Source organism: Pagrus major, chromosome 6 (assembly GCF_040436345.1).
Source record: "Pagrus major chromosome 6, Pma_NU_1.0".
In the NCBI taxonomy this organism is placed as follows: domain Eukaryota; kingdom Metazoa; phylum Chordata; class Actinopteri; order Spariformes; family Sparidae; genus Pagrus; species Pagrus major.
The window spans coordinates 11,150,565-11,164,376 of NC_133220.1; the positions used below are offsets into that span (position 1 = coordinate 11,150,565).

Sequence of the window (13,812 nt, forward strand, 5' to 3'; positions counted from 1 at the left end):
GTGGGGTGACAACCTGGAGCTCCCCCCTGGGTCCCGGCTGGTCCCTGAAGCCCACTCCGGTACCTCATCACACGGATGTACACGCCGATGGGCGGTGCGAGGCGGCGTGCAGCAGCCAGCTCAGCCCGCCCGTCTGTCCGTGCGTCTGTCTGTGCAGCTGGTTGTGCGCATGTTTGGATGTAGCGGAGCAGGTCAGCATCATTTCATGGTTGATGTCCAACTGGGAGAAGCGAACAGACACGCGTTCAGACCGGAGATAGCGACAAATCAGGTGGCATCATGAGCAAAGTGCAGGGCGGGATGAAATGCGTGAAATATCTGCTTTTCGTGTTCAACTTCATCTTCTGGGTAAGTGAAGCGGTTTGCATGGAAACAACGTTATTGCTATTTTAATATCACCTTGTGTTTTCTGCAGCCGGGTCATCTTTATCTTTATGTTTTATTACAGGAGCGGATACATGACTTGTCTCATTTAAATGCCTATCATGCTTGTGTTTGCATGTGGAAAACCTGTTAGTGCTCCGCCTTTTGTGGTGTTTACATGTTCAACACACTGCAGGCTGCCTGTCTGCCTGCTGATAATAGTCAGATATGGTTTTTAATTAACCTGGTTTTCGTTAATCCTGCAGATTGCCCTCATCCACCTGCTCAGTGCAAACTCTGACCCACACCTGTGTGTCTTTAAATGGTCAAATCAATATTTATTCATATTATCAGTCACCTTCTTTTCATTTAAACCCATCATTCAGCACTCATACCTCATCATACAGCTCTTAAAGCCTCCTCTATCTGTAAAGTGTTTTAATAATTAATGAGTAAATCAACTGAGAGCCTGTAAGCCACAAACTCCTTTAAGCCTCATGTGATTTATGTAGTATGTAATGTACTGTGAAGCTGCAGTGTGTTGCTACTTTTCCAACACACCCACTGTTCAGATCCTCTCCCATGTCTTTGCATTGTGCTGTGACTTTCCTGCTGCAGGTTTCAGGGTGTGTAGGGTGTTTATTGCACACAGGGTTAATCTGTTTTGGGCACATCACAGCAGGTTTTGTTTTGGGCTGTTTTGCTGCAGATGAAGTAGCTTATTATCAGTAGAGATGATGGGATATACATTTGGTTGAAATAGTTTAGGGACTTGGTTTCCAAAAGTTTTGGAGCAAAGCTGCTGTTTGTATGTTTGTGATCCATCCTCACAGGTTGTGTACATATGCAAACTAGTTCAACTTAAGGATGTAAGAGCGGTTATTCCTTTTCATTTTTTTTATTTTAATGATTTAAGAGCCACAAAAGTATAGAAGTGTACTGCTGCCAGGCCAGAAAAAGATAAATGGATCAGTATCACGTTATAATATGAAAAGATTTTTGTTATAAAAAATATATTTGCACATTATAACAACATACTTTCAAGTTATAACAAGATGTTTTTACATTTTATCATGTTATTACAAGACATTTTTACATTATATCATGTTATAACAAGATATTTTTACATTATATCATGTTATAACAAGATATTTTTAAATTATATCATGTTATAACAAGATATTTTTTACATTATATCATGTTATAGCGAGATATTTTTACATTATTTCACGTTATAACAAGATATTTGCACGTTATAACGAGATATTTGTATGTTATAATAAGATATGTTCACGTTATAACAACATGCTTTCAAGTTATATCACGTTATAACAAGATATTTGCATGTTATAATAAGATACTTTCACATTATATCATTATAACAAGATATTTGCATGTAATAACAAGATATTTTCACGTTATTTTATCATGTAACGGTGTGAAAAATTTCATGTTATAACAATGAAAAGTTTCTTCTTATAATGTGTAAACTATGTATGATCGGTAACGTGAAAATATCTTATCATAACATGAAAAACAACTCGTTATAACAATAAACTTTTCACATTATATCATGGCTCTGCTCTGTTTTTCTTTTTCCAGCTTGGCAGCAATACGCTTGCATTCAAGATAATTAAGAAAATCAAAGAAAAATGTCTGAAAAATGTCTGAAAAAGTCAGAAAGGTTTGTGTTTTTCTGCTCTCCTGTTCAGTTAATCATCTCACGACTCTGCAGATTTGTTCTGCAGCCCACAGGGGGTCCTGACTCCCAGGCTGAGATCCACTAGAGAACAACATCAGTGCCAAATTCATTTGTTTACGCTCCCTCCAACTTCAGATTGCAGGATTTGCATACATGTTTTTGGGGGGTTTGATAAAATGTATGAATCACAGTTTCCCGAAGCTGAAAATGATGTCTTTAAATTGCTACATTTGTCTGAAAAAGAGTCTAAAACCCCAAAAAGATTAAATATATTGTCAGATAAGACATAAAAACAGCACATTGCGATGAACCTTGAATGAAGAAATATTTGGCATATTTGCTGTTGAAGATCACTTGAACAATTGATTGATTACCCCAATCAATCGACCAAGTGTTTCAGCCCTGGATGCTCATGTTTTACTGCTAATTGATGCAGTATATATGGATGTAAGCGGCTGAATCGACTCATCTGTGCTCTGTAAGACGATCACTTGTGTCACACTCACAGACAGCGGCCTCATTGTTGAGGAGTTTCAGGACTGAAAGCAGAGCTGTTGTGGCCGGAGCCAGGAGGGGCGTCTACAGTACGTAGTCATTTTGGGGTGCGGAGCCAGTGTGAGTTACATCACCAAGGCACTGTGAGGCTGGCACAGCCTGTGGCTGAAATGCACCATGGGAGAGGGACGGCCGGTTAGATATTCTGATGGTCCATATGGTAATAAAGACGCTGTTACAGAGTGTTCAAGTCTTCCCTTTCCAGCATTTTTTTTACATCAGCTCCCTGGCAACAGTGAGAGTGCAACCATCGTGCCAAGAAAAGAAATCAAAGACTAAACAGCTTTGATTACTGTTTTCCTCCGAGAATGAGTTATTTTTCAAATTCATGTTCACTGTGAAAGGCTGAAAAGGTTGAGATGATTGGATCACCTTCGTCATTTCTGATATATAAAACAAAGACACACATGGGTTTTAATTTCATTTCCAAACTGGTGTTAACTAAAGTCTCACAGATATATTGGTCAGCCAATATTATTGATTTTTGCTTGTCACAGATATATTGTATCGAGGTATATGTTGTTTATTATACAGAAAAAGATGCCTCAGGTTTTTTATTATTATTAAATTCTCAGTGAAGTTTACTTTATCAGTTCACTGATAAATAAACTTTATGATTAAACTGTTAAATATTCTGCCCCTGTCACATATCTTTGTCACAAGTGTTTGACAATACTTATCATCCCATAGCAAACTACACTAATACACAGTCTAACATCGTCAGTCTAATCCAAATAAAGCCAGTCCGGTGTGTGCAGAAGGTCAGAGGGATTAACTTTCTCAGGGTGACTCCTGGTTTTAATCGATTGGTTTATTTCTGGTCTTTCTTGCCCGGGGAGTGGTGATGTCCTTGTGTAATGTTGTGACACCTGATATTCTGTTCTTCAACTTTGGCTATACTTCAACATATAAACACTAGACAAACTTATTTCATGTAATTTTGTCTGAAACAGAGAAAAAAGTTAATAGAAATAGATGTTCTGTTGGCTACATGTGCTGGTAATGATCTGTTTGAGAGTCTAAACAAATCTAAAGCTGTGACTCGCTCAAGAGGTGATGTATTAACATTTCTGTCAGGAGTTTGTTTAGAATAACCAGAAGAAGAAAACAGGCTGTGAGCATCAAGAGCCACTTCAGTGACAGGACAAAGACAAGGGAAGCACCTCCTGAATCTTAATCAACAAGAGTCAGAGACAAAAACACTTGATGGCTGATTCAGGGTTTAACTGTGAAGACATTTCAGGGAAAACTCTGGAAGCACGTTTTCAAGGAGAATAGAAAATTGTGCTTTTTTTATTCAGAAAAGTAAAAAAGTATGTAATCATGACATGATTAATGATGATATGATTGATCGTTCCTCAGCTGTCGGGCCTGTTGGTGCTGGCTGTGGGACTTTGGCTCAGGTTTGACCCAGAAACGGTGGAGCTGCTGACAGATGACAGTGCCCCCGACACCTTCTTCATAGGTACGTGCAGCCTCCACACTCACACATCAACAGATCATAAAATATGGTGCAAGATACCGAAATGAAATGATTTCAGGTATTTATTTATTTTATTCTGACAAACTGTTGGATTTTCTCGTGTTTCTGTCTTCGGCGACGTCTTTTTATTAACAGTAATGCATTATCCAGATATTGTCTGCGGCTTTTTTCGTGCAAGTGATGATATAAAGAAAGATTTATCCGCCACGAAACAGCTTAAACTTGATTTCTGTTGCAGGATTTAAATGGTTTGTTGCTGATTAATTGTAATGAAACGCCAGAAAGTCGAGGACAAAACATGTTTGACATCTATATAACAAGTATAAAATGTGAGACTACGAATGATGCTTCAAGACACGCATTCTCTGGAGATCAAGACACATTTTTGCATATAAAATAAATCTAATTAAGGTCTTTCTGTCCTCTACAGGGCAGCACTGTGGTTTATGGCGTGCTATAATAATCGTTTAACAAACCCTTGTGAACTTCCCGGGGGGATTCCCCTCTACCAGCTTAACTTTCAGGGGCCGCAGGTGTTACTGAGCAGTAATGAACGCTTAACTGGCACATCTGACCCTCAATGCATGGTGATGTTTCATCACTTCCTCTGCACACAACCGTTGAAACTGTTGAGTGGTTTTACCGTCGTTCATATCCTCGCTTCACTCACATGAAACAGGGTGCTACATGCTGAGGGGAAGTGAAAGAGCACATGTCAAACGATGATTGAAATGCACCATTAGTGTAACGACTCTGGTTTATGAGTTATGGAGGGAATAGCTCGTGTTTACAAATATTGATTTGAGTTTCCTTTCACTGGAACAATACAAGCTGATCAATCAGAGGCGCTCCAACATAGACAAATAGACCAGAGCCTCTAACTGATAAATGAACGGCTCTGTCTCTTCTCTGAAACATCCTGCAAGTTCACAGCACTTTCAGGAGGCTGATAATCGATATCGAATGAAGAGTTCCTCCGCAGAGCTCAGAATAAAACACACAGTATGTGATTAAAACGTGCAGAAGACGATACAAACACCCTTCAGTGTGTAGTAGCGTCGCAGTGCTCATACAATAGGCCCTCTCTCCCTCGCGCTGCGTAGGAGCAGATGATCAGAATGAAGCCTATTCTTGTTACTCCCATTTAGACCATGACCTAAAATGGTGACTTCACTTCATCAGCTCTCTGCTGTGCTGCGTTTCATGGAACTGGCTGCCTCCCTCAGGACATGAGGAGCAGGTTGGGCGGGGCAGGTGACAGGAGACGATCCTGAAGACTCCTTCAGCAGCAGTCATTAAAACGTACCATGCAGTGTATCTCTGTTTCTTTATTTAAAACAGACAGAGTGTAAACTGGACAGTTATGCTTTCATGCTCAGCGTACAAGGTTAAACAGGATATTATTGAGGTAAAATATATGCATGTTCTCACGGTTGACTGTTTATGCAAACTACTCGGGGTGAGATAATTTTTCTTCAGCTTGGTTTCATTTGACATGCAAATACCTTAAAGGAACAGTTCACCCAAAAAATTTAAATTCAGTCATTATCTACTCACCCATTATCTAAAAGAGCTTCCAAACAGCTTGTCCAGCGTAATAAGTCTTCACAAGCCCCATGATCACAACATGATATATATACATCCTTTTTAAAATCTTAGGGGAAAAAAGTTGGGAATTAGACTCTAAAATCAACTTTTCTTACAAATAGCACATTTAAGGAAATGTTTGAATGCGGGAACTTGTAACTACACGGCTAGGCGAGATGGCCTTGAAATCACATTGCAATATATTTATGCTATATCACAATACACAATATATATTCTGACATTTTAAAATCTCCTTTAAAACACTTCATAAGGTTCAAGATTCAATTTCAAGGTGATTTATTTATACTACACAGGGTTGCCTAATGAAATGAAAGTTTATTATAATGAGGTCGGCACCTTCACACTAAAAGTTCAACATCAGGTGAACACTGTCCATCCACTTTCACTTTGTTTGAGCACCGAGCATCAATGAAGTAAACACAGAGTCCACCTCTCCTCGTCTTGCACTCTGTCGGCTCAAAACAAGGTCCTACCGTCGAGTTCAAAAGCTTGATCCCTGCAAAGATGTGGGCACAACAGTCTTTCATTTTACGTTGCTGGGCCAGTCTGAGCCCAATTCCATCCGTTTAATTTTCCCGTGACGGGACATTAGCCAGGAGCAGCCTTGTTATGGTAGAACTGGATGTCAGAATCAAATATCACCATAGTTTTAACCAAATACCTGGATATTGATATTGTGACAATACTTTTGGGATGACTATTATGACTTTCACAAAATATTGACCCAAAATATTGCTGATTATATTGATAAATAATGACTTAGTGGGCAAAGGCAAGTATTAGCACAAGTAGAACAGTCTGGTAAGTTCAGAATATAACATCACTTCACTGTAATGTCGCTTATAAAACGAGGAAACAACACTTATGACATATCACGGTATAACAATCTAATCTAAGACAAGAAAGTCTCATATCACAATAACAAAATAATATCGATATATTTCCCAGCCCTACTTGTAACAGCGTATTGGCACTTAAGAAAAAAGTCTGAATGCTTCCTGTACAAGTGTTGAGCCCTTGTTGTCAGGCAGCAACAGCCTGAAGCAGAGCAAAGTTACCAATTTATCTACAGTAAATATCTGAACGATCCTGCAGAGGATCGATCGTCTTCCTGCGGAGCCTTAGCAACAAAATAAATATCGTCACGAGCCTCCCGAGCAGCCTGGCAGAGCTACATTCAGCTCTCGCAAAGAACAGAGTGTGAACAGTGTGTGATACCATAACAAGGCAAAGTGGCAGCATTCCCTGAGGGTGAATCACTTTCCATTCTATCACCTTTGTTGCTCTGTGCGCGTAAACAGCCTTTAGGTCCATATACAAGATAACTTAAGAGATGAAGAGATGTTTACACTCACTAATATGTACATTAACAAGCGGGAAGTGTGGCTATCTGCTGGATTTCACCTGGAGGTGCTGCAGTAAAACAGTACATATTAACATCTGCGATCAAGCGATGGAAAACATCAGCAGCCAACATCAGCTCTGTGTCGACACATTGTATATACAGTAGAAAATGTCTTGGCCTGTTAATATTTTCCATTGCTGACTCCCTTTTCTTTGAAGCAGCGTATCCCTCGCTCCCAACCGTCTATTCACCTCGTCTTTACCTCCTCAGTAGGAAAACAACAGCTTGCAACCCCCCCATGTGGATTAATTAAATTGCTGCAATGGTGGCTGTCTATGTCACTGATTAGACCCTTAGCAGGGGCCTCAGAGACCGGTCCGGTGTATGGTTACAGTGTGCCGGGCTCAGTAGTGAGGGCTGGGAGCAGGGGAGTAGACAGAGGAGGTGACGACATCCAGGCTCACGGGGAGCGGGGATGTTGGGGGATGTAGTCTGATTCTGCAGAGATCAAACCCTTGAATATTAGATTTGTCTTTTTTACAGGACAGATGGCTTCTGTTTTTACTGCTTTACCCCTCAGGACAGTCGAAATAATTGGAAATAACACAACTTATCAAACAGGCTCAGCTACTATATCAGCTTTAACTCAGATTTTAGGGTAAGATGTCCAGTTATTTGCAGCCCGCCTGCAGCGGGGCGGCATCTTGTTCTGTCGAACACACTCACAGAGATGGACAGATGGCCAAAGATATTTTATTTCAGCAGTTTCTGGACTTACTCACCAAGCACTGATCCGTCTCCAATATTTTCCTACGGATTTATAACAGTTTATACACAATATACCGAGTGGAGGCAAAGCTACAAAGAAGTACTATTTTCAGCCAAAGCGGCAGAACTTCTGACCAGAGAACAGAACAGAGAGAGATCCTCTTTGTGTTTCCGACTTCTTTCATCTCGACTCAAAGCGGCTTGACTGAAGGAGTAGGCCGATAATCAGAGTGAATTGTGGGAGGCGATTCAGAGGTTTTTAGGCAACTCAGAGAGTTTCCTCCTACACTTTTCTGCTGGTAGTCAAACACAACAACAGAGCTTTTTATGAATTCTGCTTCAACAAAGAGAAGAAAGCAGCTGGATCGTGCTGCCATCCTCAGTTCAAGCTGTGAACTGCAGCCACACACTGAGATTAGATTCCGGTCTTCTTTGTCTGTTTAGGTTATACATGACTGTATCATGAGAATTGCACAGGTGTAGGATTGTTAATTTCCTGGTTGAAGATAACAATATGTCCGACCTTTTCTCTCCCCAGCTGTGTACATCCTTCTCGGTGCAGGAGCGTTGATGATGATCGTTGGGTTCTTCGGATGTTTCGGGGCTGTTCGTGAGTCTCAGTGTCTTCTTGCATCGGTGGGTTGAAGTGCTTGATGAAAGTTCTGCCTCTCGTGGGGGAATTTTTGGACTTGAGTGTTATGCATTGATCTTCCTTTACTGGTAATTCACAGACTTAAAGTAACACTTCATTTTACAGATTCAGAAATTTCATGGTAAGTAGGTGGTGATTACCAAACAATATACTTGAAATTTCTTTGAAATTACACCCAAATCAGGCAAGGCAATTTTATCTGTGTAGCACATTTCGTACATAAAGCAATTCAATGTGCTGTACAGGATAAGAATACAGCAAAACAAAAGAACATTTACAATTCAGAAGTGTAGAATTACAGGTAAGAAATACAGGAAACAGAATTTAAGATAAGATATTTCTTTATTAGTGCCACAACGGGGGAAATTTGTAATATTACAGCAGCAAAGGGGAGAGCAAAAATAGAGAGCATCAGTTAAAATAGTTATAAATAAGTCAAAAACGTATAAGAAATATAAGTAAAAGAGCAGTAGAAACAATATAAATAAGAAACAAAAATATTGACACTATTGCACATTGAGACACAGCAATTGCACATTAAAATTAAATCAGTGCAGTTTAAAGGGATAATGAAACATAAAAGAATACGGTCCATATACTTCAGTGCACAGATTAAAATTTCCTGAAAAGATCTGTGGGCAATTTAGCACTAATTATAGGGGAAATGGAGTTTGATTGGTGTACTTTCAATTAATTAATTCTGATTAATTGCTGAGTCTTTTAGTTGGTGCACAGCAGGTGAAAGCAAAGTGAAATTTGTCTGCAGAAAAGCAAGCAACTGGACAAATACGGAGAAAGTTTCTAATAATTAATGATGATGGATGAATATTTACTTTGGCTTAAATGGACATTCCATATTATAAGTACCATATAACATATTTCCTCCAAGGAAATTATGAAGAAATTGACAAATTAATCTCAGAGATTGTTTGGCCAAATGCTGTTTGAATGAACGTTGAATTGAACTTTCAATCTCAGTAATAGGAAATTATTAGCCAATAAAAAAAACCCATTAACGCTGACTCTTTTTCGATAGCTCTCACTAGAAGGCAACAATGATAATGAGCCTCTTGTCTGTTCTGCAGTTCTTTGCCTGCCTTCTGATAATCTTTGGAGCAGAGATCGCTGCTGGTGTGTTTGGATTCATAAACAAGGAACAGGTACGATGTGTCAAGTGATAAATTATTCACACTGTAATGTCTTCGAAATTTATTGAAATTTATTGTTTGTGTGTTTTTTTTTGTATCTTTGATTAGATTGTTGAGGAAGTCCAGAAGTTTTACAGCAGCTCCATCGCCGACGTCACCAATGCCAACGCCACTGCAATCGCTTTAATTTACCACAAAACCGTGAGTCAAACTTCACTTAAGTTTCCCTCACGTGACTTAAACAGTTAACACAATCATTTTATTCTTTTTGCTTTTTACATTTACAGCTGAACTGTTGCGGAGGCTCCACATCAGACGTGTCTAACACCCTCTGCGCTGAGGCTACAGAGGACACCAAGGTGAACCCCCACACCTGCTGTGACACTCCATATCCACATGGTGGCAGCATACCACTGTCTGAACAGTATCTGCTTCAGTTTAGCATTGGGTCACTCATGTATCACTGGTACTTTTCCATGTAAAATAATTCACAGCAGGATGGTGTACTGTACCTTTAATTAATGATATGAATGCTCTATTGTTTTCAGGACTGTCTCACTGCAATAACAGACTTCTTCAACGAAAAGCTTCATATTATTGGATACATTGGGATCGGTGTTGCGGGAGTCATGGTGAGAATTTACTAAACCTTGAATTTAAACTTCTTTACGTGGAGCTCCCCACAAAATCTAAAATACATATTTTTTTCCTCTTACATGTAGTGCTATCTGTCCATCTAGATTATTTTGGTTTGAATTGCCAAGTTTTAGAGATATTGGCCCTAGAGATGTCTGCCCTCTCTTGAATATAATGGAAGTAGTTGGTACAAAAAAAAAAATTACCTTGGAGGAACTCAACAGCGATGTCTCTATACAGAAATCATGACCCAGTTACTGAAGATAATCCACAGCCTTTGTTGTGAGCAGCTTCACGTGGGAACTATTTTCTTTCCTCATCACCGCGCAGGAAGAAGCATGCATCTACTCATGAATGTGAGGCTACCTAACTAAGCTAGCCAACTTTGCTAAACTGAGGAGGACGCCATTTATATTCACGTCCCATGCTGCCACGAGCACGAGCTTCTCGTCCATGAGTAGATGCACGCTTCCTCCTGCGGTTGGTGGGTGTAGTTTGGTAGAAAGAAAATAGTTCCTACATGGAACTGCTCTCAACAACGTCTTGCAGATGTTGATGCATAGAATAAAGACATAGTATGGGAAGACATTGGTGAGGCCAACGTCCTCCCAATTAGCAGGTGCTCCCCATACTACGTCTTTCCAGTGTAACTCGCACTGACGTCTGCAAGAAGGATGGGCGCTATTGAGGTTTGAGTGTCACCCAGTTCCATTATATTCAAGAGATCTTGGGGTGACCTTACCTTTAAACCAACCTGTAAATGTTTTCTAAGCTGTCCCGAAACGTCTCTGCTTTCAGATCTTAGGAATGATCTTCAGTATGGTTCTGTGCTGTGCCATCAGGAACAACAGGGAGGTGATATAGACGGTGAGTTGACCCCCCCACCAGCCGGCCCGCTACACGCTCACTGATCCCTTCATAATCACCTGCGTCAGAAGGGAAACACCAAAGTTACATTTCAAAGTCATTTCTCATAGTCCAGAGTGATCTGGTGGGGAGGTTCACTGAGCAGCACAGAGGGAGAGAGAGTACAGCACATCCCAGTTGTCCCAGTTGTCCTCGGGCCAAATTCAACACGACACGCTGGATCGTTATCTTCACACCTTCTCCTCGACTCCACCAGCGCTGAAAATTCATTTCTCCGTTCTTCTCCGTAACACACGCTCTGCTTCCATCACAACCCTGTCACATTCCTCGGTTTTAACAAGTTTCTGTTTCATTGCTGACGCTCCACAGAGGCGACAGTGCTGCACTGTAGCTCCAACACAGCACACGAAGCCTTCTCTGACACAGGATTGTTCGGTCTGAGGAGTATTGCTGTAAATACAGGCACCTATTTTATGCACTTGGCTGTTAACATTATTTATCGTGCCCTTTCTAGCTCTTTTTATGTAATTTATAGGCCTTACGCCAATCATACTTTGTGTGCTTAAATGTTTTGAGGACTGTTCTACCTTTGCAAAGTAAATTTCCATGATGTGCCTACTGTATATTTAGCCACACAGCGAAGCCTCCAGCTGCTGTGCTCTTCACCTCCTCCTCGTGATTTGTATATGTACATAATGACCGTGCGTGATCCCAGCCACCACTCTCAAGTATTTCTACTTTAAAGCACAATAGAGGAAGTGTGGACGTGATATCAACCCAAAGGGTTAGAAAAAGGTCTGATGATAAACTGCCACTCCAAATTCATCTAAAAGGTCATGAGTAACACTTCTTCCTGAGCTCTTCTGGAGCACGTGTGAACTGTAACAGTGAGCTAGTTTTTTGCATTTTGTGTGAATTATTTTTGGATGTAAATTTTGTTGGTGTGCCAATAAGATGTGAATTATAGAATAATATAGTTTATGTCATACTGTTAACCATAATAAAAACAATACTGGGTGCTATTATCCATGTGTCTGACTGCTTTCTGTTTCCCGTCGGCTTCCTGTAAAGTCAAAGCGGCGCCGCGGTGTCAGGATGTAAATTTTGTGGTCGGTGAGCTTCCTGGACACGTCAGAGCTCAGTGTGTGTGGACTCGCTGACATGAAATGGCGGAACAGTTGAGCCATGCTAAGTAATGCAGTTGCACATAGACCGTAACGACACAAAGTCAGGATTCTTGACACAATACGACATTGGCATGACAAACTCATCTCTGCAGGAGGCCCACTGACCTACTTGCCTACTTGCTCTGACACATTTTAAAAACTCACTCATCAGAGGAAGTTCACAGGATGTGGCTGAAAGCTTTGCCAACATCAATTGGACCTCGTGTTGAGAATGAACCTCCAAGCTTTAACACTACAGTGACCTCAGTATCAGTTGTCATTTGCTAAACTGTAATTTCTTTACATTTCTCAACAGAAGAAGACTTTTGCCATTTCTTTTCAGATACAGTTACTAATTACCTCTTAAAACATTTTGTCAGTGACCTAATCCAAGAATCATAATATAAAAGTAAAGTAACTTGATTACTTTCTGTTACTTTTTGATTACCTCAATACCAAACGTATGTGAATAAAGACTAGAGACACAAAATATCAGCAAGATGACTGGTTTTATCTTAATAATAATAATAATAATAATAATAATAATAATAATAATAATTGTACGTATTATTATTATAGTTATAAACTTTATTTATATAGCACCTTTAAAAGAGTTTACAAAGTGCTCTGCCAAGCAAGCAAAAGCAAGAACTCAGGAAGACAATATTACAGAATAAACACTCAACAGTCAAGCCAAACACAAGGAAGCTGAATCTAAGGTGAGTTAAAACAAGATGGCAGAACAGAAAAGGTCACAAAAAGTCAATGTGTATAACTGCAAGTAAAAGGAATAAAAGCGATAAAACAGGCAGAATCACAGAACAAGGAAGAGCGAGGGGGGGAAAGTAATGCAAAAATAAAGATAAGTAAAAGGACAAAATCAATAAAGGACAATAAGATGACGACATCAGAGGAATTAAGAACAGATAAAAAGATTATGGACAGTAAAAAAATAATAAAAGACAATAAACAGATTAAGAATAAACAAATAAAAACATAAACAGACTAAGAGCAGTAAAAGGAGTAAAAGCGGGTTCACGTAAAAGCAAGCCTATAGAAGTGCGATTCTGAGTTACTGATTTTTACGAGCCTTATCTCAAGATCACACTGATGTTTATGTGAGTGTTGTCATGTGTGCGTGGACATGGTTACAGAATAGTATAACAGTCTTATGTAGCTCTGCCGAGAAGGTCATGTTTTCACCCGGTGTTTTTCAGCCAGAGCGGCAGATTTTTAAATGAATTTGTTTTATCTGCAGTTAGTTAAAAGGACACTGATTCCAATAATTGGAAAGATCCTGAATATTGAATCTGATGATCAACAAGGCCGATAACTGGTCAACACATGGTAAACAGTATATACAGAGATGTAAATATATGTAGAATTTTCTTTTACTTTTGATATATAAGTATATTTGTTGCCAGAAAATAACCTTTAAGAAAATTATCTTACTCAGTTACTATTAGTTTACAAAAGCAATATTTTGACCCAATATCTTTACTTTTATTAAAGTACTTTC

At 39.6% G+C, this 13,812-nt stretch overlaps 1 protein-coding gene across 1 annotated transcript; it reads left to right on the forward strand.

The window, feature by feature from the left end:
• Window positions 1-225: 225 nt before the first annotated feature.
• On the forward strand, window positions 226-12,063 carry tspan2a (tetraspanin 2a). The gene is made up of 8 exons (XM_073468922.1): window positions 226-348; window positions 3,983-4,085; window positions 8,363-8,460; window positions 9,562-9,636; window positions 9,733-9,825; window positions 9,912-9,983; window positions 10,173-10,256; window positions 11,059-12,063. The coding sequence occupies exons 1-8, from the start codon at window positions 280-282 to the stop codon at window positions 11,122-11,124; spliced, it is 660 nt and encodes a 219-aa protein (XP_073325023.1). The 5' UTR covers window positions 226-279; the 3' UTR covers window positions 11,125-12,063.
• Window positions 12,064-13,812: the final 1,749 nt, after the last annotated feature.

What these genes read in the sequence shown, in the direction of transcription:
- tspan2a (XM_073468922.1), top strand. Translation starts at nt 280, where the DNA reads ATGAGCAAAGTGCAGGGCGGGATGAAATGCGTGAAATATCTGCTTTTC. An exon ending in CCCCGACACCTTCTTCATAG is followed by an intron (nt 4,086 to 8,362) that starts GTACGTGCAGCC and finishes TTCTCTCCCCAG; the next exon opens with CTGTGTACATCCTTCTCGGT. An exon ending in GATTCATAAACAAGGAACAG is followed by an intron (nt 9,637 to 9,732) that starts GTACGATGTGTC and finishes ATCTTTGATTAG; the next exon opens with ATTGTTGAGGAAGTCCAGAA.